This window comes from Aspergillus eucalypticola, assembly GCF_003184535.1.
Source record: "Aspergillus eucalypticola CBS 122712 chromosome Unknown BO83scaffold_15, whole genome shotgun sequence".
Lineage (NCBI taxonomy): Eukaryota > Fungi > Ascomycota > Eurotiomycetes > Eurotiales > Aspergillaceae > Aspergillus > Aspergillus eucalypticola.
Window position 1 is genome coordinate 117,615 of NW_020290289.1, and position 21,920 is coordinate 139,534.

The window sequence follows — 21,920 nt, forward strand, 5'->3', positions numbered from 1 at the left end:
TGAATGCTACCACTGCAAGTGACTGGGTCGATCAATTCTAGCTCAGCGGCCTCGTGAATCTTCGATTAGCTTTCCCACATGGTATTCTAGCCCACCACGGACTGAAGAGTAAGTCATCCAGGTCACTTACAGCTAGATACTAGATAGATGGCACTAGGCACGAAGGCTCCGACCCACACTCAGAACTTCACTAGTAGCCAGCTGCCATGTGCAATAATGTCGCGTCAAGGATTCACGCCGAGCAAAATCAAAGTTAGGCCAGTCATGCAAGGGCTACTATGGCGCACAACGGAAGCTTAAGTTTTCAAGAATTACAAATGTCAAGTCTCATTGTCATGGAGGGTTCCAGTGGGACGAGAGGGCGCCGCATGCGGTGATGCCCCACTGAACCGTAATCTTGGTCGGACTGCCGCGCAGCCCCGATTCGACGGAATTCTCCGATCTGTTGGGGTGACGTTGTCCGATGAACAACAATAATGCCCTATGATGTATCGAAGACAATGGAATATGGGCCAAGAAGAGTTTTACTCATCCTCTTGCTCTTGTGGCTTGTGCGAGGCGAAGGGCTTGCATGATCTTTAGACTTTGGCGCTGTTGCTGCCGAAGGAAGAGGGTTATGAGAAAACTGCCAAAATGAACGGTGGTCGACCGGCTGATTCGATTAGGAGCAGCAGTGTAGCATATCAGAAACCATACCAGCCAATTCCAACGCTGTTACATTGCTCCCTGTCGGGCACCCCGAAAGGCCTGTCGTTGCACCTTTATTTATAACATTTCAGGTAGGTCTCCTCAGATACCCACTTACGACAAATCCATCTCTGCTGATCGTTTCCGGCCATCATAGCGATCGGTCGGATCGCCATTGTTCCACTTTTTCAAAGGCTGTTTACTAGGAGCAACCCCAATTGAAAGCTTACCTTCGTTGATCAAGTCACCAATCATTGTTGCATTTCCGTCCCAGCTTCGGCTTGGCCGCTATTGACCCATGGCTTGACAGCAGTCATGTCGTTACACAACAGCTATACCAACCAATATACGATCGGATGAGTCCGCGGGAGAAGAGCTTCCCCAGCCAGCCCATCGTAGATCGGGACCTGGAGTGGGGAGCTTTAGCTTCCATCGTAGATCTAACTGGTCATGTCGGATCTTTGCTACTCCAAGCTGGGGTAGCTAGCTACCTTTGAGTTCTGGTCTACCTCATGTTGACGTCTTGCATTGGGTGAGAGAAATACGGAGACCCCGTGAAGATGAGGCTATGGAAGATATAAAAATGAGCACGATGTACTCTGATTGTTCGAGAATCATAATACAAGTTCGCGTTGAAAAATACAAGCCTAATTGCTATTGTGTGATAACCAACCGAGGTTAAACCGACATCTGTCTGATTGTTCATCACTCAAGAGACTTTCTAACCTTCAGATGACGTTCAGCTCATACTGTTGTTAGCCTTTTATCATTTAAGTACTTAATATTTCTGTTCGACCCCGTTTCATTAATAATCCAATCAAAGCATCCCCAAAATGGCTACCTCCTTCCAACCTAATGTGCACTACACCTTTGGGTCACCCCTGTCTGCGAGCTCTATCTTCGGCAGGCGTCAGGCCTCAAATATTCTCGAGCAAGAGAGTTATTCTAACAGTAGCTTTCAATCTGGAAGTTCCAGACATGTGTCGAGAAGAGTCAGCAGCAGTGGTAACACTGCACTAGCTGATGTGGTTAACACACTCACCCGACGGAGCAGCGATGCAATGATAGCATCCAAAATCAACGATGCCGACTATGAGACATTGCTGAACTGGATCCGAGCTGAACGTATGAGGAAGCTACCCCCCGAGGGAAGCAGCTACGACAAGGCCCTGGTCTGGGCTGTTTTGTTCGTGGGACGTCTGCATTCCTTCGATTCAGCCATTGGACACTTCGCTGGCGACAGCCACACAGCGGCTCAGCTGGCTTACGTGTACTGTGCTAATCTACTGGAGGTATGTGTGAGGCCTTTCACATTCTATCATCACAAATATATAACGGATTGTTGATAACGGTTTTTAGCTCGGAGAGCAAAATGCGTCCGCCCTTCAGGACCTCTTCGGGTTCTTTTACCGCTGCTCGACTGGACTCGGCAACTTGTTGGACCGAACGGAGCTTTTCGATGTGTCCAAAGATATCAAGGACCAGCTGATTCTGGCATTGGCTGACCTTGTTACTCTGGTTGCTGGCGTTGCGAGCCACTTCAACCGCGCCTTGCAGAATTCCCAGACGGTGGAAATTGACATCTGCCATCAATTTTCCGAGTCGCTCAGCAGCTTTCACAGTCGCTGCGAGACCGTCTCTGACCTGATGTGGAGACACCAACTTGTCCGCGAGGGTCTGAACGGTGATAAAGGTCTGTGAAAACCCTCAATATAGATCGGCGAGATAGATTACTGACGGTAACCACCGCAGTGACCGAGATAAAGACTATCAGAAGCTGGCTTGAGCCAGAGGATCCAGCTCTCACAAATATCACCGAGAACACTGCTCATTTTGCTCAGGAGCGCGAAGAATCAACCTGTCTCTGGGTGTCTCAGTACTTGACCAGATTTCTCAAAAGCAACCAGCAAGTCCTTTCCTTCGTAGGAAAGCCGGGATCCGGTAAATCAATCCTGTCAACGGTCATCAACGACCATTTACAGCATCCGGTCGGAGGTGTTACCTACAAGCCAATCTTTGCGCCAATTAGTGAGTACACCTAAATCATATGGTATTGAGCGTGTCTAATATACCATATAGATGGCAGGGTGGCTGCGAATACTACACCGCGGGCTATTGCGAAGACGATCCTGTCCCAGCTGTTCGGCAAACGCATCGGCAATGTGAGGTTGTACCAGATCTTAGCCGATGCTTATGAGCGGAGCCAGAGAACTGTTGACGAAGATGCGTATGACAATATTCTCTGGAACGCCTTGGGCAATTCCCTCAATGCCAGTCTCAAGAATGCCAAAGAACTTGTTCTGGTCGTCGATGGTGTTGACGAGGCTAGTTGCGGCGAGACACCTTTGCTACGAAAGCTCCAGGAGGCTGTTCAGAACGCCGGTAACGTAAAACTGATTGTCTTCGGCTCCCAGAAGCCGAGTCAATTCCCATCCCAAACTACGGTGAACGTCACTCCAGAGCTGGTCTTCGATGATATTGCTGCCGTGGCACGTAAAATCTTGCAACAGAGTCACGCTTTCAACTATATGTCCGAAGATGACCAAGAGCTCAATGTGACCCGAATCGCAGAGGCATCACAGGGCTCCTTCCTGTGGGCCAAGCTTGCTGCCAAGCGTGTTCGGGATGAGCATCCAACAAATGCGAATTCTTTGACGAGGTCTATCCAAAGTATAGCCAACGCGGGATACAGTGTTACCGATTTGGTCTCCCAGTCTGTGCATTCGAAGTTGAATGATGATGGGAAGAAGATCTTAACATGGCTCGCAACTGCGGTTCGCCCACTCAGCAAGAGCGAATTAACATCTCTGGTGTCGATTGAATTGAACAAGGCCTCGTATACCGAGCGAGAGATTGATATCCAGCATACCCTTAAGCCTGTTGCGTCGTTGGTGTTTATCCAGAATAACATGGTCTTCCTCAGACATGGACAGATCCGCTCTGCCATCCTGGACATTTTTGCCAGGGAGAAGTTCCTTCCGGCCATCAAGAACCGAAACAGCGATTTGACGCAGAGGCTTCTGCTCTACACCAAGCAAGCCGTGAATGAGAGTCATGACCCGTCTTTGAGTCCCCTGGATGAGAAGGTTGCTCAGACCTATCTGGACAAGCACCCTCTTCTGGACTTCGCCCTTCGGTACTGGGTGAACCACGCCAGTCTGGCGTATGGTTGCACCACTGACAAGGAAATTGCCACAGCTGGAAATGAATTAAGATCAGTGATTCCGACATCTCCCACAGTGCCGTTGTTGGAGATGACTGTATGGGAGGGCAAGTCAACCCCAGCGCTTAAGTCACTGCACGAGACCCAGACGCGTCTCTACCGCCAGATCCTGACCACCACTCACCCCACCACCCTGCAAGCCATCCTGTGCCAGGCCATATTCTATCGACGTATTCATGATAGCCTGCCTGCCCAGGTTAGTCAAATTTTTTACGATGCGGCGGTGATCAGTAAAGATGTGCTGTCCGAAAGCCACCTCATCACAATGCAGATGACCAAGTTCTACTTGGAAACCACTGCAGACCAGGTCGTCGAGTCTAAGACGGACGTCATGATTAAGCGTGTTCAGATGCTCGAGCTGCTTGTGGAATGTTACAAGATCCATTACGGAGCCACAAGCACCATAGTGACATCCACCTTGACCCAGCTATCCCAGCACTACATTTCCATCAAGGAAGAACACAAAGCCAAGGAAATTGAAACATGGCTCCAAACCACGACAGAAAAGCATCACACACAGAATCACAGTACAACTCGGCAGGTCGACGGGTCGTTGCTGGTTCACATCCGCGGTCGTGAAGACACTAACGACCAAGGCAAAACCCTCACTTGGGAACACATTGAAACTGACGAACTGATCTCTCAGACTGTGGATGTCGAAAGCCTTTTCAGTCGGGCGGAGAAGGCCGTGGCTGCGGGACATTGGAGGGAGGCAGAAAGCCTCTATGTTGAGCTCTGGCAGCACACCAGCAAGGAGTACCGGGTCAATCGTTCTAGCGAATGGGAGTTGAGGAATGTGAGAGCAGTGATAGCCTATTCCAAATTTCTCAAGTCGCAGACGCGAGAATCCGAGGCAGCCTCCATTCTTGAGGGCTTCTGGGAGGAATATGAGCAAACTACTTCAAGCTCAGAGGCAGTAGTGTCTCATTTCCTCGAAGTCGCGCACCTCATGAAATCGGTTGGGCTGTCCCGAGTAGCTCTCAATGTGTTCAAGCACATCGCCCGGAACAGCACTCGGCAAAGCTCCACCTACCATGAAGCCGAGCAATACATCCGGTCCACTAGTCGGGAAATCATGCAGAGCACTAGCTTCGAGTCGTTCCAGACTGAGTCCAGCCTCGAGGAGATTGTGTACCATTCTTCCAGTACCGACGAAGTTACCGTCAAGGCTTCCAACAAGCTGTTAGAACTGTATTTGTCGCAGCACCGGTGGCAGGATGCGACCAAGATCTTGAAACGGCTTCTGCGCAGCGTTTGGCCGGCCTTGTTCGCCCCTTCTCTGGATGACGTCGTCCTTCCCTCGACAAATCTAGATAGGGCTATCGAGCTAACAGAGCGTCTGAGCAACTGCTATCGGTCCAGACGCTATCAGCTCAAGGAAGAAGACATCCGGGTGCGTCTCTATCGCGCTGTTCGGCGTGACCGACCCGCCGGCGATAGGCTACTTGAGAGAGTGACGACTAGCCTGTTGCGTCTGTACGAACGTACCTCTCAAACAGAGAAGGTGATCACTATTCATCAGGACAAGCTCCAGGACTACACCAAGCGTTATGGTGGAAGTCACCCTACCGTCCTGAAGGAGTTGTGGACCTTGGCGGAGCTCACCCGTCCCCGGCCCGTGGCTGTTGACTATTACCGCCAGATAGTTTCTATTCTGAACAAGGATTCCGAGACCTGCCACCCAGATGCATTTGAGCCCTTACTTGTGGTTGCAACGGAGCTTTTGAATCAAGGCCGGTACAGTGATGCACTGAAGCCCTGCCGCGTGTTGTTCAACACGCTCCAAAACCCGAAGATCAGTCCGAAGCTTCAGGACCAAGCCTTTGTGCAGACCATTTATGAACGCTATGTCCACTGCCTGCGCATGGTTCAGAGCGACACTGCTTCTATTCATGATGTGACTGTCCAGTATCGTAAGTCGTGCATAAGTCTGTTTGGCTCCACTGCTACGATTACAATCCAAGCGACCAAGACACTGGCCCATATCTGCCAGGAATCCAAGCAATATGAACATGAGGCAATTCAGCTTTACAAGACCCTCCTTGATACTAGGTCCACCGAGGTGGAAATTGACTATGATGATATTCGTGCCACACTGGACACTATGACCGAATCAGAGAAAGTTGAAGTTCAGAAGGAATTCTCGTCCATGACCGAGTCAGAAGTGCGGAACTGGGTGTCTGTCCGCACCCGCCACTTGTCTTCCATCCGGTCCACCCAGGGATGGGCGCATGAGGAGGCGCTGTCTCAGATGGAGGAGCTTACTTCCTTGTACACGAAGCGTGGGGAAACTCACCAGACTGTTTCGATCTTACAGGAAGCGACCTCTCAAATCCTGACTTCACAGACCTCTGCCACCCAGTTGACGGCGGCAGCAAAGAGCATTGTGTCCGGCTACATTGAGGCGGGTGAGATCCACCGAGCTAAGGAATTGAGTCAGGAGCTCTATCGCCAGATGATCCTGAAGGACTCTTCCAACGTGTCTCTCTTCGGATTCGATATCACCTCCAGTCAACGAGAGAACCTGGCCTTCTTGGCTCAGGTTGAGTACAGCCTCCGCGTCCGCGAAGATTCTACTGTCACTCTGAATGAGATTTACTCTACGCTTACCATGGAGTATCTGTTCATGGAGCGCTTCCAGTCCGAAATCAGCTCCAAGAGCACTAGCCTACAGACGTTGACAGCCACCGTCCCCCGTTTGTACGGATTTTTGGTGTCACGGAACCGTCAGTCCGCTGCCAACCGTGTTGTCGAGCAGTTCTCCAACTACTTCCTCAACACCGAGGGTAGCAGCCTGAAGCTGAACATACATCAGGCTAGAGTGTTCACTGAGACTATCTTAGAGTATTTCAGTACTCACAAGTCGCGGGATCTTGTCCGCTCGGTGGCCATCGCTTCCTACAACCGGACCACGCAGTTGCTGGCATCGGGCAATTATCAGGCAGCATGCGACCTGGCTTTGACTGCATTCCGCTACATCTGGTCCCACCAAGGCTACTCCTCGGAATCGACTCTAAAGCTGGTGTTCAAGCTTGGCTTGGTTATTGCCGGTCGCGATATCAAGGGAGAACCCCCAGCCTCCACGCGCAAGGAAATGCTTAACGTGTCAGGCACCATAATGCGCGACACGCTGGATTACTTCCAGAGCCACAACATTGACATGGCTCAGTTGGATCTTGTGAATCTGGAGAGCTTGATTGGCGTGCTCGATGAGCAGCATGACTACCACACCTTGGCCTGGATCCTCACCTCGCTCTGGAACTCCCGGGATACTCACGAGATCTGGAATGCCGAGAACGACCAGGAGGTTTCTCAGCAACAATTCCAGTACACTTTGGCTCTTGGCCGCTGGCTGGTCATTACTCGTTACCTCATTGGCGACTACACGGCTGCCATCCGCTTGGCCGAGGACATTGTCTACAACTGCGCGCGTGTTCAGGGACCGCGTCACTCCAGCACGGTGGAGATGACAGTCCTGCTTTCCCAGATGTACACCAGCGTGGCCCAGGGATACCAGAACCAGAAGGACCGTCGCGAACTGGCATACCGGTACTACAAGAAGGCCGCGGCGGTGCACGAGAATGCGCTGCGCTACTTCATCGATCCGACCTCGGTGTCCGCGTCGGAGATGGAGGGAGGCGTCCTTTCCGGACTCTCCTCGCCCGCCTCCAGCCCCGGAGTCGGTGCAGACGAGGAAGGCAAGTTTGTGCGGAAGCACCTCCACCTGCTGAAGCTTGCAGTTGAGCGCCTGGGCGACTGGCCGAAGGAGTACTCCGAGTACGAGCGCCTCAACAATGACTTGTTCCGTACCTACTCCAACGACTTGAAGGGCGTTGACGGAATCGACAAATGGAACCTTAAGCGGTTCGGTTCCGGTCGTGCTGAGGCTAGTGATGACCTTCTCTCGACTGGCATTGAGAACCAGGGAGTCGGCTTCTATGAGCGCCTGGCGATTGCCGTCTAAGCTCATCTCACAGGATTGGCGATGGAGCAAAAGTGTTGTGTTGTAGTGGCTTATTCGGATAAGTTAATTTGTGTACGTAATTACAAAGGAAAATTAGGACACAATAAGCACTCAAAAGAGGCGGAAACCCAGAACGAATCGAACATTGAGTGCTGTTAGTAGTTATGTCTCGAAAATTTTAATTCAGATTTCGGGTTTTGTTGACATTGTTGTTTCTGTCCGTGGAATTAGACACTAAGCCCTACGAAGCAGTATTAAACACAGAGGATTTAGGGAATGGTTATCCTTACTAGTCAATTGGAAAAGGGGAATCCCTACATCGATCAGCTTTTGCGGTGCAGCTGCCGAGGACCTTGAGTACTATGAAGCCATCCACATTCTAGATGAAGCAGTAACTTTCCCCTAATCGGAAATGACAGGAAATGACAGCCCAGACGAGGCAAGGTTGAGAGCATATGATTTCTGGCGTTTGCCTCCTATTGGCTCGGGTTCCGGATGTCTTCCAGGCGGGCGTTTCAGCCCTCGCTTTAGTCTGAAACCGACATTTGATCAAGTACCTTACTTCCGAGAGAACCGAGACCATGGCCTGGACTTTATATAAAGGAAGCTTTGTCCCATGTCCTCATACAGAAAGATACCTGCTATCATTCTCTTCGCTGTACTACATCTTATCATTCTCTTGTTCTGACGGCACTGGTGGCCTCAAGCATTCCATTCATTATCATCATTTAATTCTACATTCACTCTTTGAATACCAACTAACTTAACAAAGCGCTCACCATGCACGTTCTCAGCACCCTTGCCATTCTTCCCTCCGTCGTTCTCGGTGCCGTTCTGCCTGCTGCTCTGCAAAGTTCCACCAAGGTCGCCAAGCGGGACTCCTGGGGAGGCAGTGTCTCGTTGGGTCCGACCAAGTCCGACATTATCAACGCTGTCACCACAATCATTCCCGGAGTCGCTCCCTCCACCCAGAATGGCGAGCTATTCCTCTGGCCAGGAATGAGCAACGGAACTGGCGACCTCATCCAGACCACGCTCGAAAGCTGGCCTAGCAACTCCTGGTGCGGTGCCACCACGGGCCAGTGGTGTGTGCGCGCCAGTATCTTTGGCTCGTTTGGACAACTGGATGGTACTGGCTCGCCCGTCAGTGCCAACGACCACGTTCGTATCGAGTACAACCTCGCTTCTGATGGCGAGACCTGGACCCAGAATGTCACCAACGCCTTGACAGGTGCTGTTCTGTCCAGCTACTCTTATTCTTCAGGACCATACATGACTGGGTGGGTCGACCGGTACTGATAATTGGACCTTGCACCACATAGTTTACTGACCATGTTTGCTATCGTTGCTAGTTATGGCACCGGCACTGAATGCGACAGCGACTGCACGGGCACTGTAGCAGACCAGCTGTATCTCAACACCACCATCACCCTGCGTGAGGCGGACACCAGTTTCGGCGACACCATCGCAACCGGCGCGGGCGCCACGTATACCGGTCTGACCTCCAGCGAAGGCGGCAAGGTCTGGAACATCGCCACCATCAGCATTCCTGCCATGGGCTCTCAGACCGCCGTCGCTTCGTCCACTGCGTCTGTGGCTACCCACGCGACCCCTACCCCTTCAGCTGCTGGTAATGTTTCTACTGATGAGGCGACTGGCCCAGCTGCCGCCTCGGCCACTCAGGAATCCGTCTCAGTGCCGTCCATTGCTCCTTCGGTCGCTGGATCCGGTGCTGCTCCCACTCAATCCAGCTCCGGCTCTGGTTTCAAGTCTGGCGCTGGCTCCGGACTTGGCTCTGCGCCGTTCCCTTCTGGATCTTCCCGTGGATCGCAGTCGAACCCCCAATCTGGTGCTCAGTCGGGCTCTAAGGCTGGCTCTGGATCCGCGCCTGGAGATGATGACAATGAGCCCTGCCCTGAGTGGTGATTGAGAGGTCCTTTAATGTGTGGATTTTTCTCCAGGTCAGAATCGCTTTTTGGAGAGGACTTCGTATGAATTGAACCATTTTCAATATTAATTTCAGCACACATACTTGACCCAGTTTCGACCAGCTTAGCCCCAGTAGGTGATAGACCCTTTTGACCTCTCGGAGCATATGTACATAGGGCTGAGGTACTAAAGTGACCACCTTACATTTGTACAAGGGGTTCCTGATGAAGATAGCCGGTATTGAGGTAGATCACAGTTGCTTGAAAAATCTTGGCAGGCCCCGGGATTTGAAAGGGGAACTCGCAGCATCATACTTTTCATTTGCACTAATGATGGCGTTTTCGTTAGTCATTTCTGTCTTCGCCCATGCTATCCTGCATCATATGACGGGACAGCAGTTAGATGGGTTGTCATTAGATTAAGAAACACCGAGAGGTATTTTTAGCTCCGCGCGATAGTTGAGTTCAACTCCAATGTTTCGCTGTCGAGTGAGCCTGACACAGAGCTAGTCAGTGATAATCCCTTAATCACGGTCAGCCACGGCCTAAACCCTGAGAGGGGAAGGTCGAAGGACCACAGGTCGATGATATTAAGGGGGCGGAGAGCACACAAGAAGAACCGGCCGATATGCTTAATTTGCGTTAGTGGGTGCGGGCCAGAGGATGCGCGGGCCCAACGGTATCGTTTCACTTAAAGTGGATTCCGACGATCGCCCGGCCGTTGAGCAACTTTGAGTAATACAGTGGGCCCGATGGACCAGCACACAATAGCCAGCTGAGCGTGTTTGTTGCACCGGCCAGTACCAAGCAGTGCACCTCGATCGCACATCCCGAACGACGCGTGGTTCTCCGCTGGCCTTGGCCCTATCACAACTGCCCAGTGCGATTCCACTCCAACTTTGTTTCCGCCCTGGGGCTTATCTGGCACCGAATATAGCGCTCGCTGGCTTGGCTATCACTACAGGTCTGTGCGATGATCGTGGCCTCTAAACCCCAATAATCCTTTTCTATCGTCCGTTGCCCATGCGTGGATGCGCCGAATTTTACTCCATTTTTCTTCTCTGCTATGACTTCCCGCGGAAATGAATGCCGGAGGGTCCCCGCACAATGGAATCGGTGGAAATAGTACCACTGGCAGTCCGCCGCCCAAGCCAAGCTCTGCGGTCAACTTTGGCCCAGAGCTGCTGGCTGCTGTTTGGACAATGAGTGCATTGTCCATTATAGTTGTGGCCATGCGCTCATTCGGCAATGCCAAGTTTGGCAACTTTCAGATCAGTGATATAGTCACTCTGTTGGCACTGGTCAGTGCATGAACATGTCTTCTTCCGACGTCACTAACTTCTAGGGAGACACATAGGCTCTGCTTGTGATTGCTGCGGCCCTCTCCAGTGTCGCGGTAGACTATGGGTACGGAAAGACTGCCAGCTCGTTAGAGCTGCATCACGCGATGAGCTCTCTTAAGTATTCCACTATCAGTCAGGCCGTGGTAACGTTGGCTGCCACTGCCGGTCGTTTGGCATTTATCATCTATCTCATCGAGCTGCTGGCAGCGCGAAAATTACATCGCATAATTCTATGGACCCTAGTGCCCTTGCAGGTGGTTGTCAATGTCATCAGTGTTTTCTTGCTGTTACTTCAATGTTCGACACATGTGGAAGAATTGTTCAACCCGAGCCAAGCCACCCATTGCATGTCGTTGAAGGTTCAAATTGATTATGCTTATTTTCAGGGTGGTATGCTTCCTTTCACTGTGCATTCGTTAAAACACATATTTTCTAATTGACTTCTACAGCCTTCAACTCCGCCTGTGATCTCCTGCTCGCTGCTTTCCCCATCTATATCTTCTGGCGGTTCAATTGGAACGTCAGGGTCAAACTTGTTCTCGTATCTCTCCTGAGTTTGGGAGTAGTGTGAGTGGCACATTAATCATGTCTTCTCTTGCCCCAACTAACCATTACCCAACCATCCAGAGCCATGGCCGCTTCCCTAGTCAAAACTATCGAATACCCAACCATCATGACCTCGACCAACCCACGCACCAACCACGTCACCCTTCTGCGGTGGATGTTCGTCGAAGCTGGCGTCGTGCTCATCACCGCATCAATCCCCTGTCTCCGACCGCTCATTGTCCACTGGGTCAAGAAATTCATCAAAAGAGCACCCACTCTACACAGGAAAATGGACAACGGCGAGGTTACGCAGAGCACGACGCTTAATGTCAGTCAAATGACGCAGGACTGGAAGAAAAGATGGATCATGCCATATATGCAGCAGAGTGAGTCCGGGGAGAATTTGGAGCAACATATCCTGGCTAATATCTCCACGCATATATTTGCCGGGGACCGGGAGTTTCTCGATCGACATGTGCCTGGGATTGTGAAGAAGGTGGAGGTTACTGTGGTAGCGGATGAGATTCCATTGACGGAGGTTGAACATACCTGACTTCACGATCCATCTTGTCATGTTTGAATTGTTTTGTGTAATCTTAGGCTTGCCCTGCTGGTCATGGTAACTATGTAGATTCTTATGTCGTCATTGCTTTGAGGTCTCCCCCACAATTACCACTACATCAGTCAAGATAGATCTGAAGTCAAAATGGAATGTGACAAAATGTGATAAGATTCTTGGCATGGCTCCGTCTCGCGCCCACTGCAGCGGCTATTAGCGGTACCGGGTAATTTGATTATCAGTAGAGTAGGTTCACTGGTTTGCGGATGGGGTCCAGGAGGAATTTAAGTCTATGCATAATTGCTTCTCATCTTACAGTATCCTGCAATCATATGATAATATCATACATTAATAGCTTTCTGTATGAGCTTGAAAGTGTATTAAATGTTATTTGGAAGGTATTTTTCAATCTGTCCGAATCTACCGTTATAAGGAGTCGTCCAAGATCAACATATAGCGATAACTAAGGATGAACTTGGACTTTCTCTCTATCTAATCTCACGACATACATTAATCTTTACATTTGGATTTCGATGTTCATCCGTTACACTTATCTCGTCAGATAGGAGGTCACAGTAGCCGGCGGCCGCTATTAGTAGCCGCCGCCAGATCTCACTACAGATTAGCACCGACACGGCGTCATGCAGGCTTACAGCTTGCTGCTTACGTTGGAATGTTTCGCCCTCGCAGTGGCTTATAGCCTTACGACCAGTGCAGATATATTCGCCCTCACCGTATACCACATACCAATGAGGGATATATTTACCCCAGTCGATTCTCCTCAATTCGGCCGTCACAAAACCGAACAAACCACAGCCTACACAGCTTAGTACCACCTACCTACAACACACCCAACATGGCTACAGCCACCGCAGCAGCCAACGCCACCGGCCCCCAAACACTCAAGGACCCAATCGTGTCCATCAAACCAACAAGTGCCACTCGCCCGCCCACAACCCGCACAACATACACCCTCAACACGGGCGCCAAAATCCCCGCTCTCGGAATTGGCACTTTCCAAGACCCCGACTCTCAGGAAGACACCGTCTGCCAAGTTCTGCAGCATGGTATGCGGCTCATTGACACAGCGCGTGTCTACGGCGTAGAAAAGCAAGTCGGCAGAGGAATCAAGAAAAGTGGCGTCCCGCGCGAAGAGATCTTCCTTGGCACTAAGCTCTGGTGTAATGATTTTCACCCCGATGATGTCGAGCGCGCGGTGGATGATTCTTTGCGGGACTTGGATACGCCTTATGTTGATCTGTTACTGATGCATTATCCGTGCACGTTTAAGCGGGGTGAAGATAGGTTCCCTCGTGATGCGGAGGGGAGAATGATTCATGGGGAGACTACGTTTGTGGATACGTGGAGAGCCTTGGAGAAGGTGGTCGAGACGGGAAAGGTGAAGGCCATTGGGGTATCGAATTTTAGTAAGGGTGAGATCGAGACGTTGCTTAGGGAGACTTCTACTGTAAGTCACCTTCTTTTCCTTTTGTTTTGATGATTGGGCGTAACTGATAAGTGCAGGTCCCCGCCGTGCACCAGATGGAAGTCCATCCCTACCTCCAGCAGAAAGCCTTCAACGAATGGCTTCGCGAAAAGGGCATCCACGTCGTTCAGTTCAGTCCTCTAGGTAACATGAACGACTTCTACCGTCAGGCAGGATGGTCGAAGGAAATCGCGCACATGATGCGGGTTATTGACCAGCCCATTCTCAAAGCAATCGGTCAGAAGTATGGCAAGAGTCCTGTGCAGGTTGTTCTTGCGTGGGGAATCAACAGTGGCCGTTCGGTCATCCCCAAAACTGTGATCGATTGGCAGATCGAGGAGAATTTGGCTGCTGACTTCGAGCTCGATGCGGAGGATATGGCTCAGATTGCTACTCTGGATGCGAAGGCGCGTTTCAATGACCCGAGTTTTGATTATGAGTGGCGATTGTATAGCGATTTGGAAGGGATCGATGGTACTGTCAAGGGGAGGACGCACTAGGATCTAGTAGGACGGGGTTCATACCACTTTTCCTGTGAAAGCTTATTGGTTTCAATAGCATGATTTGCGAATTATGAATGGAATGGAATGAATCAGTCATTGCTTATAAAATATGGGGCGTCCGACTGAAGCTGCAAGATTCTTTTGCCTTGCCTACGTGAAACAAAGGCGCTCCACATGGTTATGATACGTCTGAATATTTGCACGCGACACCGCAATAAAAGACCTCGTTCCGCGCGCAAGGTAGAGCGTTTGACGGTTTCATCCAATCGGTAGTCTATGAAAACAAACAAATGGGGGGAATATCAGCCTATATTAGAGCACTATATGGATCCCCTAGTAAACGAGCTCAACAACATGAACCCTTGAAAACAAGACCTCGCCGCAAAGATTTATTTTCAACAAACTGTTCAAGTCAGTATCACACCTAAACCTAAAAAGAACAGTGAAACACTTACTTCCAATCACCCCATTCACTGGAATATCAATCGAAGTTGTGTAGCTAGCAGCATCACTCAGCAGATACACATAAGCACCCCCCAGCTCCTGCACCTCCGCCAGCCGGGGAAATCCTCCATAATATTTGAGTTGCTGCTCCCAGTCGGGCTGCTGTGGTACCCAATATGTCATAGCAGTTTTTACCAAACCTGGCGAAACACTGTTGACCCGGATGCCATACTGAGCCCATTCCATGGCCAGCGTGTGAGTCATGTTTCGGACACCAGCCTTGGAAGCGCCATACGGAGTGGATGGAACGCGCTAGTACATCGTAAGTCATGACTTACCCCAGACTTTAAGTAACAACAAACCTTATTCGGTCGGTACGAAGCCATCGACGCAGTAAAGACAATCGACCCCTTGATATCAAGCTTAATAAAAGCACGCGCCGCAGCACGGGCACTATAGAATGCTCCGAAGAGGTTCACGTTGAAAAGAGTCTCAATCTCCTCCTTGGTGAAATCCAAAGCAGCCTTGTGGTGGGTGCGACCGGCATTGACTACCATACCGTGAAGCGCGCCAGCCTCTTCGATGATCTTGTCGATAGCTGCGGTGATGATGGCCTCCTCGGTTACATTTGCGTTAATGGCCCTGAGTTGCCCTGGGTAGCGCTTTTCTAGGGCGACGAAGTCCTCCCCTGTCTCGCCGATGTCGATCGAGTAGACTTTGGCGGCACCATTGGTGAGACAGCATTCTGCGATACCAAGGCCGATCCCACGATTGGCGCCGGTTACTGGGACAAATTAGATATTTGTGGCTGCTGTGTTCATTGACTACCTACTTGCAATAACCTTTCCACCGAGGCTGACCTGGGTCTGGACAGCGTTGGGCTGGGGTGTTTCGTTGAAGTCCGAGGAGGTCATCGTGATGATATCAATATGATTGATAGGATAGTGGTAATATCTTCAAATAACGATAATTTTACCTTGTATAAGGCATTTACTAGTCATTTTATAACATGTTTTGATCATCTGCTGGTACTTGATCACTCGAGTCGGGGAACTCCCGAGACGCGGAGAGGCGGGGAAGCGCGGGGATGCATTGCCTCGAGACGGGAACAACGATTGCATTGCATGACTTGAAAAGGTGCTCCGGTCACTATATTGCACAGGAAACGGTCTTATCCTTTGAGGGCTCATTTGTGAACAGTTCGCCGCAATGGCTTTACCAGCTTGCAATCTACTCAAGGGCAAAACAGCTGCTATCACCGGCGGCACCACAGGAATTGGGCGCGCGATCGCATTGGCATACATCACACAAGGCTGCAATGTCGCGGTCAACCATCTCGGCCTCCCCCAAGATGAATTGCATCGGCACACTCTACTCGATGAAGTCAAATCCATCCAACAGAGCGGAATCGCGGCTGGCAAGATCCTCGAGATCCCCGGCGATGTGACCGTCCCAGAAACCAGCATAAACCTCGTCAAAGAAGCTGTCTCTCAATGGGGCAAGCTGGACATTTTTGTGGCCAATGCTGGCGTATTCAAACAAGCTGAATTCCTCCAGTCAGACTATCATTCCAACCGTGAATTACAGAAGACTGACAGCTAACACATCCAGAATTGATCCATCTCTCCTCGATCACAGCATCGACGTCAACATCAAAGGCTGCTTCTATTCCTGTCAAGCAGCTGCGCGGCAGATGGTCAAGCAGGGCCACGGTGGCTCCATCATCGGTATCTCTTCCGTCAGCGCGCTGGTTGGTGGAGGCCTTCAGACTCACTATACCCCCACTAAAGCCGCTGTGCTTTCTATGATGCAGTCTATGGCTATTTCACTTGGCAAGAATCGTATCAGATGCAATGCTCTGATGCCAGGGACCATCGCGACTCAGCTGGCTGATCATGATATGAAGAACCCTTCTAAGAAGGCTGCGCTCGAGGCGCGTATTCCGTTGGGGCGGATTGGGAACCCGGACGATATGGCTGGCCCAGCTGTGTTCCTGGCTTGCGAGGAGATGAGTCGATATGTCAATGCCACGGGGTTGTTGGCGGATGGTGGGATGTTCAGTAATCTGCAATAGTTTGGTATGGAAATAGTATCCTGCATTTATTAGGTACTATCTCCTCGCTCATAAACTTTCATTACTGTCTGGTATATATTATAGGTAAATGCAGCCAGCTCTTGAATGTAGTAGTTGTAAGCTACCAAACATCACCACTTGTAAATGCTCGCAGAAAGGGATGGTGAATCATCGCTAGACTCAATCAATGCAGTCTAAAGTTCTGACTATATCATATTTCGATTCAACTGTGCCTCACGCCTTACCCGCAGACCCGCAAATCTCCATCCACTTTGCAGTCAAATCCGCCACTTTCTGGATCCCCTCCTCGATGAGCTGGGTATGTGGTATCTTCCCCACATTATCTCGAAGATGATCATAGTAACCATCCAACACAAGCCGGTTCACATTGATCTTGGCCACACCAGCCGCCACGCAGCGCTGTATCAGCTCAGGCGGGAACCCATTCGTACCATGAATCGCCAAACATACTCTCCCATTGACCTGACTGCGAATCTTCCCAAACCTGCCACTGTAAGTCAGCAACATGATTGTTCCAATCATCACGAGTAACTGCCAAACTCACCGCTCAAAATCCAACTGCGGGCCACGGGGACCATATTCGCCATGGACATTGCCAATAGCCGGAGCAAGCACATCCACGCCCGTGTCAATAAACTCATCCACCTCTTCAGCAGTGGTCATACAGGCCTCCAGCCCTGCCGTATCCATGACCCCGTCTTCACCTCCTTCAATACGCCCCGGCTCAGCTTCGGTGACTTTCTGGCGCTCATTGCAGTATCGCACCAGTTCGCGAGTCTTTTGCAGATTGACCTCCTTCTCATGATGTGACATGTCCACCATGATACTGTCAAATGGCAAATCCGCCGCCTGCTTGATGATGTCTTCCGACTGCGCATGGTCGAGGTGGATGCTGATAGGCACGGTCGCACGACTGACCGCATCTGCAGCGGTACGCACGATCAAGCCATCAGTTGCTTTGACAGCCCATGGGAAGAATTGTATGATGAGAGGCGAGCGCGCTGTTTCGGCTGCTCGGATGTATCCCAGGATTTGTTCGAGGTTATAAGCGATGACAGCGATGACGCCGTATCCGCCCGCGTGAGCATTGCGCAGAATGCGCCTGTGGCGGTTTTCTTCTTTCCAGGACATCGTTGCGAGGAGCATTCAATTATTTAGACGGGTAAGTTGTCATACCATGGATGCTTGTGTTGATCGACGGTCTTATACTCTTCGGAGATGAACTCCTGGTGGGGCGGGGATGGCCTCGAGACGAGGACCGGAGTTACCCCGACTCCCCAGTTTCTCTCCCCATCTTTCCCCTCCACTGTTCTGTTCGCCACTTTTTATACTCACTGAACACTGACTATAATTCTTGTTCTGATCACCTACACAATAGCGTACTATCTTCAAAACTCAATCAGCGTGACGAAATATCTCACAATGACTGACAGTGAAATAACAGGGTTCCAATCCCACCACAAAGACTTCGACGCAATCACCGGCCCAACCCCCACCCTCGAACTATTAGCAGAACACCGCAACTACCCCTTTGCACACGAAGCCGGAATCTACATCCCCGAGACGAACAACCTCTGGATCACCAGCAACCAATGCGTCGCTCTTAATGGCAGCAAAACCGAGCAGAAAGTCTACATCACCCGCGTTGACCTGAACACCAACCCCATCACCTACGAGGAAATCCCCACCGAGATCCCTATGGGAAATGGCGGCATCAACTACGGCAGAGATCATATTCTCTTCTGCGGGCAGGGGTCCATGACCCAGCCCAGTGGGTTGTATCAGATGTCCATCACTGCTCCGTACGCAACGGAACTGCTCAAGGGGGACTTCTTCGGTCGGCCGTTCAACTCGGTCAATGACGTGGTCGTACATACTGATGGCTCTATTTGGTTTACGGATCCTATATATGGCTACAGGCAGGGATATCGTCCGGAACCGTGTTTACCGTGTCAGGTGTATCGGTGGTGTCCGCGCGAAGGGACTACTCGCGCTATGGCTGATGGGTTTGGGATGCCGAATGGAATTTGTTTCTCCCCAGATGAGAAGACGGTTTATATCACAGATACGGACCGACTGCATGGGGATGGTACGGTGTTTGATCATCGGGTATCTTCAATGTATGTGAAACATATCATTATTGTATTGTCATTGGGGAGTCCACTGATTAGGGTTGTGTAGCTATGCCTTCGACGTGTCCACGATACATGGAGAGCCGTTCCTCACCAACCGTCGACTCTTCGCCATGGCCGATCATGGCATTCCCGATGGGATCAAGTGCGATCTGAATGGAAATGTGTATAGTGGTTGCGGTGATGGTATCCACGTCTGGTCGCCCGGAGGAGTTCTCCTCGGTCGCATTCTCATCGATGGTGGGGTAGCCAACTTCTGCTTTGGCAGAAACGGAGAGATATTTGCGCTGAATGAGCACCGTTTATGGAGGGTCCAGCTTGGGGCTGGGATCAAGGGGGCATTACTTGGTCTGTAGACTGGATAAGTAACTAGTGATCAACCATGTTATGAGGCTGCACCGGCCCGGATAAACTGTTTCCCACCAGCAGCGGCTTTAGCATCCTGGCTTTCCCAAAGCCCCTGTAGCTCCACTCCCAATGATCTAACCGGCCAGCCAGTTCTTGCTCGACAAGATTCTAGCAGCTCGAGGATATCGTCCCGAGCACGCTTCTCCTGAGTAAAGATTCCTGCTGCGATGAGTCAGTCACGTGAAAGACACTCAGCGCTCTCCGCTCATGTCACCCTCCCCGCCTACTTGAAATGGCAAGGCTTGCTTTTAGGACATGCAGAAACCCTGCCGCCTTGCTCATGATTCAAGGCATGATAGCAGTAGTGGATATAAAAGTGGCAGGCGGTAGGGCTTCTTCTGGTCTTCTGAGCGAGCCTTACCTGTCCAATCAAGGCGGAGAGCTTGCCCGATATGGCGGTAGCGCCTCCCTATCACATACCGATAAATACAGCCTGAGATGACATCAAGCTAGACGCATTATCTTTTAAGGTCACAGCAATCCCACAAATATCCTCCACATAGTACTTGATGGCGCTTTGGCGTTCAAGGTACTGGTCCAGTCCTCCCATGCTGGGCTCATGTGCCAATAGAAGTAAACACGACGCGCTGAAGAACTGAACTGCCAGTCCTAGAAAACAAATCAGTCAGTGTACCTCGTTAGCCCAACGTCTATTTCTGGGATTGAACATACCAAAAGCAGCAGGACGAATCCAAAGCGGCCGAAAGTACGACGAATACTCGCTTGCACCTAGTGGTAGGGGCGAGAACTCCACGGTTCGGTGCTGTCGCCAATTCTCAAGCATGGCACGAAGCCGGTTAGCATCGTCAGCTCGACGTTGTCTGTTCTCCTCGGTCGTGGTCTCTGCGCAATAACTAATCACCTTTGCAGTAATATAAATAGCACGCATAGCAAGCTCGTGCGGCAACAGCGCAGAGAGGGGTTTCTGCGGAACCCAAAATGTCAATGTTTTCCGTTTTTCGCGGAATGCAGCCCAGATGTCCTGGCAGAGCCAGGCCCACCATACAGCGGAGTGTAGGCCGCCAGACTCGCCGTGGATTGTCTGGGACCTTTGTATGAGGAAGACGCCTTCGAGGTGCCGTTCCCAGTCGTTGGTGGAGTTGTCGAGCATTTCGTAGGCGGAGATGATCAGTGCTGTTGCAAGGAGTTCTAGGCTAGTCTTGTAGCTGGAGAATTGCATGGCTCGTTGGACATAGTGCAGTGTTTGGTAGTAGTATTGTAGAGCCGCAGCTTCTTTGTTCGGCATGTTTACTTGATCCAGGCGAGGATTCAGTGCTAGGTGCCGGAATGCGAGGGCGAGAATGGCATTCATGAGTCCAGCATTATGTATCTTGACGGATTGTCAGTCTGCTGCTATATCATTCCGACGGATAGCAATGAGTGGCTTACGGCCAAGTGCGCGACCAATGTGGAAAACTGACTGGTAGGATCGAAGAGATCGAGCTGTTAGAAAATATTAGGCTATCTCGTTAATCTTTGGAACAGAAATATGAGTATGCTAACCCAAGGGCACACTTGATTTATAAAGTATTCGAACAAGACATGTTCGTTAGGCAGGAGCTCAATTGCCTCCCGTGACTGCCAGATTATTTCCTCCTCTACCGCGCTACCATCTTGGGGACCTGTTAGGCCATTGCTCGCGCTGGAGTCAAGGGTACTATCAAGCACCTGTGTCGCATATTGCAGCGAATAGGGCTGGCTCAGACCATCGATTTCCAGGTGATTGACAGGCTGGTTGTGAGTGCCAGAGTTATTCACAGAGGGCAGCTGCGGGCTGTCCCTTGCAGCATCACTCGCCAAGAGCCCAAACCATCTCACTGCGGCGAAAGACGCGTTCGAGGGAGAGGGATAGTTATGTTGAAAGGCGATGGGGCTCTGACCGGAAGGCAAGTCGCCCCCTGTTAGGTGATTCAGGACCGCTAACGAAGGAGGATTGGTCTCTGCATCTGAGCAGCTCCACGCCAGAACAGGTGGCTCATGTCGTTCGTAGGATGTTATTTCTGTGGAGACGTCATGCAATACATGAGCGCTGGCTTGTTTCGGAGATGCTGTTGGATCTTGATCTGACACCGGAACAGCAGCGGCAATGGTCCGGTCGGAGGCTGAGCTGTCATTATTGCGACGGCCTGATGCGGGATATTCACAGGTCTTGTCCTTTTTGACGCAAGGACCACATATCGGCTTGACTTCATCGCACTTCAGATGTCGCTTACGACATGTTATGCTGTATTCATTATATTAAACCGTGTAACGCGTCTTCGGCACGGGTCACTCACCAGCCATTCTTAGTCCGCAACCCGCGGCCGCGAGACTTGCGTGTGCGTGGCCGCCTACAGGGCGATTGAGAAGCCATGACCGGGATACCATACGGCCATGCACTGCAACTACCATCGAGTTGATAATCTGTATCCATTTCCGCTCATCCAGAGAACAGTGTCCCCGAGACGGGGACACATGCTGAATGTCGATCTATTCCATTCTCATTCCTTGCTGATTCCACGTGATCCCCCGCATTACCCCGCGCCTTATGGGATCGACAAAACCATCACTGTATACTTCCCAGTGCTACTATGGCATTGAAGATGCTTTTTGATATCAGTTG

At 50.9% G+C, this 21,920-nt stretch overlaps 9 protein-coding genes across 9 annotated transcripts; 6 read left to right on the forward strand and 3 right to left on the reverse strand.

Annotated features, from left to right (window-relative positions):
* Window positions 1–1,520: 1,520 nt before the first annotated feature.
* BO83DRAFT_314652 (NACHT domain protein) lies at window positions 1,521–7,874 on the forward strand (the record flags this gene model as incomplete). The annotated part of the gene is made up of 5 exons (XM_025527590.1): window positions 1,521–1,979; window positions 2,047–2,380; window positions 2,440–2,715; window positions 2,767–4,673; window positions 4,749–7,874. 5 exons carry the CDS (start codon window positions 1,521–1,523, stop codon window positions 7,872–7,874), a joined length of 6,102 nt encoding a protein of 2,033 aa, XP_025387173.1.
* A 696-nt stretch (window positions 7,875–8,570) lies between these two features.
* On the forward strand, window positions 8,571–9,800 carry BO83DRAFT_362518 (uncharacterized protein; the record flags this gene model as incomplete). The annotated part of the gene is made up of 2 exons (XM_025529515.1): window positions 8,571–9,154; window positions 9,227–9,800. The coding sequence occupies exons 1-2, from the start codon at window positions 8,655–8,657 to the stop codon at window positions 9,798–9,800; spliced, it is 1,074 nt and encodes a 357-aa protein (XP_025387174.1). The 5' UTR covers window positions 8,571–8,654.
* A 1,084-nt stretch (window positions 9,801–10,884) lies between these two features.
* On the forward strand, window positions 10,885–12,347 carry BO83DRAFT_339578 (uncharacterized protein; the record flags this gene model as incomplete). Its single annotated transcript, XM_025528547.1, has 4 exons — window positions 10,885–11,103; window positions 11,160–11,535; window positions 11,595–11,712; window positions 11,773–12,347. The coding sequence occupies 4 exons, from the start codon at window positions 10,885–10,887 to the stop codon at window positions 12,242–12,244; spliced, it is 1,185 nt and encodes a 394-aa protein (XP_025387175.1). The 3' UTR covers window positions 12,245–12,347.
* Window positions 12,348–13,064: 717 nt separating this feature from the next.
* Window positions 13,065–14,236, forward strand: BO83DRAFT_362523 (aldo/keto reductase; the record flags this gene model as incomplete). The annotated part of the gene is made up of 2 exons (XM_025529516.1): window positions 13,065–13,718; window positions 13,775–14,236. Exons 1-2 carry the CDS (start codon window positions 13,107–13,109, stop codon window positions 14,234–14,236), a joined length of 1,074 nt encoding a protein of 357 aa, XP_025387176.1. The 5' UTR covers window positions 13,065–13,106.
* A 398-nt stretch (window positions 14,237–14,634) lies between these two features.
* BO83DRAFT_417820 (short chain alcohol dehydrogenase) lies at window positions 14,635–15,649 on the reverse strand (the record flags this gene model as incomplete). Its single annotated transcript, XM_025534778.1, has 4 exons — window positions 15,516–15,649; window positions 15,046–15,467; window positions 14,695–14,995; window positions 14,635–14,642 (listed from the first exon to the last, which is right to left on the reverse strand). Exons 1-4 carry the CDS (start codon window positions 15,595–15,597, stop codon window positions 14,635–14,637), a joined length of 813 nt encoding a protein of 270 aa, XP_025387177.1. The 5' UTR covers window positions 15,598–15,649.
* Window positions 15,650–15,855: 206 nt separating this feature from the next.
* Window positions 15,856–16,767, forward strand: BO83DRAFT_339586 (SDR family NAD(P)-dependent oxidoreductase). Its single transcript, XM_025528548.1, has 2 exons — window positions 15,856–16,239; window positions 16,295–16,767. Exons 1-2 carry the CDS (start codon window positions 15,893–15,895, stop codon window positions 16,755–16,757), a joined length of 810 nt encoding a protein of 269 aa, XP_025387178.1. The 5' UTR covers window positions 15,856–15,892; the 3' UTR covers window positions 16,758–16,767.
* Window positions 16,768–16,889: 122 nt separating this feature from the next.
* BO83DRAFT_339590 (class II fructose-bisphosphate aldolase) lies at window positions 16,890–17,919 on the reverse strand. The gene is made up of 2 exons (XM_025528549.1): window positions 17,323–17,919; window positions 16,890–17,262 (listed from the first exon to the last, which is right to left on the reverse strand). The coding sequence occupies exons 1-2, from the start codon at window positions 17,907–17,909 to the stop codon at window positions 16,992–16,994; spliced, it is 858 nt and encodes a 285-aa protein (XP_025387179.1). The 5' UTR covers window positions 17,910–17,919; the 3' UTR covers window positions 16,890–16,991.
* A 205-nt stretch (window positions 17,920–18,124) lies between these two features.
* On the forward strand, window positions 18,125–19,307 carry BO83DRAFT_339593 (SMP-30/gluconolactonase/LRE family protein). The gene is made up of 2 exons (XM_025528550.1): window positions 18,125–18,898; window positions 18,960–19,307. Exons 1-2 carry the CDS (start codon window positions 18,201–18,203, stop codon window positions 19,264–19,266), a joined length of 1,005 nt encoding a protein of 334 aa, XP_025387180.1. The 5' UTR covers window positions 18,125–18,200; the 3' UTR covers window positions 19,267–19,307.
* On the reverse strand, window positions 19,296–21,731 carry BO83DRAFT_446641 (Zn(II)2Cys6 transcription factor; the record flags this gene model as incomplete). The annotated part of the gene is made up of 6 exons (XM_025536606.1): window positions 19,296–19,477; window positions 19,739–19,927; window positions 19,991–20,648; window positions 20,708–20,761; window positions 20,834–21,542; window positions 21,595–21,731. The coding sequence occupies 6 exons, from the start codon at window positions 21,729–21,731 to the stop codon at window positions 19,296–19,298; spliced, it is 1,929 nt and encodes a 642-aa protein (XP_025387181.1).
* Between the last annotated feature and the right edge of the window lie 189 nt (window positions 21,732–21,920).

What these genes read in the sequence shown, in the direction of transcription:
- BO83DRAFT_339586 (XM_025528548.1), top strand. Translation starts at nt 15,893, where the DNA reads ATGGCTTTACCAGCTTGCAATCTACTCAAGGGCAAAACAGCTGCTATC. An exon ending in AAACAAGCTGAATTCCTCCA is followed by an intron (nt 16,240 to 16,294) that starts GTCAGACTATCA and finishes TAACACATCCAG; the next exon opens with AATTGATCCATCTCTCCTCG.
- BO83DRAFT_339590 (XM_025528549.1), bottom strand. Translation starts at nt 17,909, where the DNA reads ATGTCCTGGAAAGAAGAAAACCGCCACAGGCGCATTCTGCGCAATGCT. An exon ending in CCGCAGTTGGATTTTGAGCG is followed by an intron (nt 17,263 to 17,322) that starts GTGAGTTTGGCA and finishes TTACAGTGGCAG; the next exon opens with GTTTGGGAAGATTCGCAGTC.
- BO83DRAFT_339593 (XM_025528550.1), top strand. Translation starts at nt 18,201, where the DNA reads ATGACTGACAGTGAAATAACAGGGTTCCAATCCCACCACAAAGACTTC. An exon ending in GATCATCGGGTATCTTCAAT is followed by an intron (nt 18,899 to 18,959) that starts GTATGTGAAACA and finishes AGGGTTGTGTAG; the next exon opens with CTATGCCTTCGACGTGTCCA.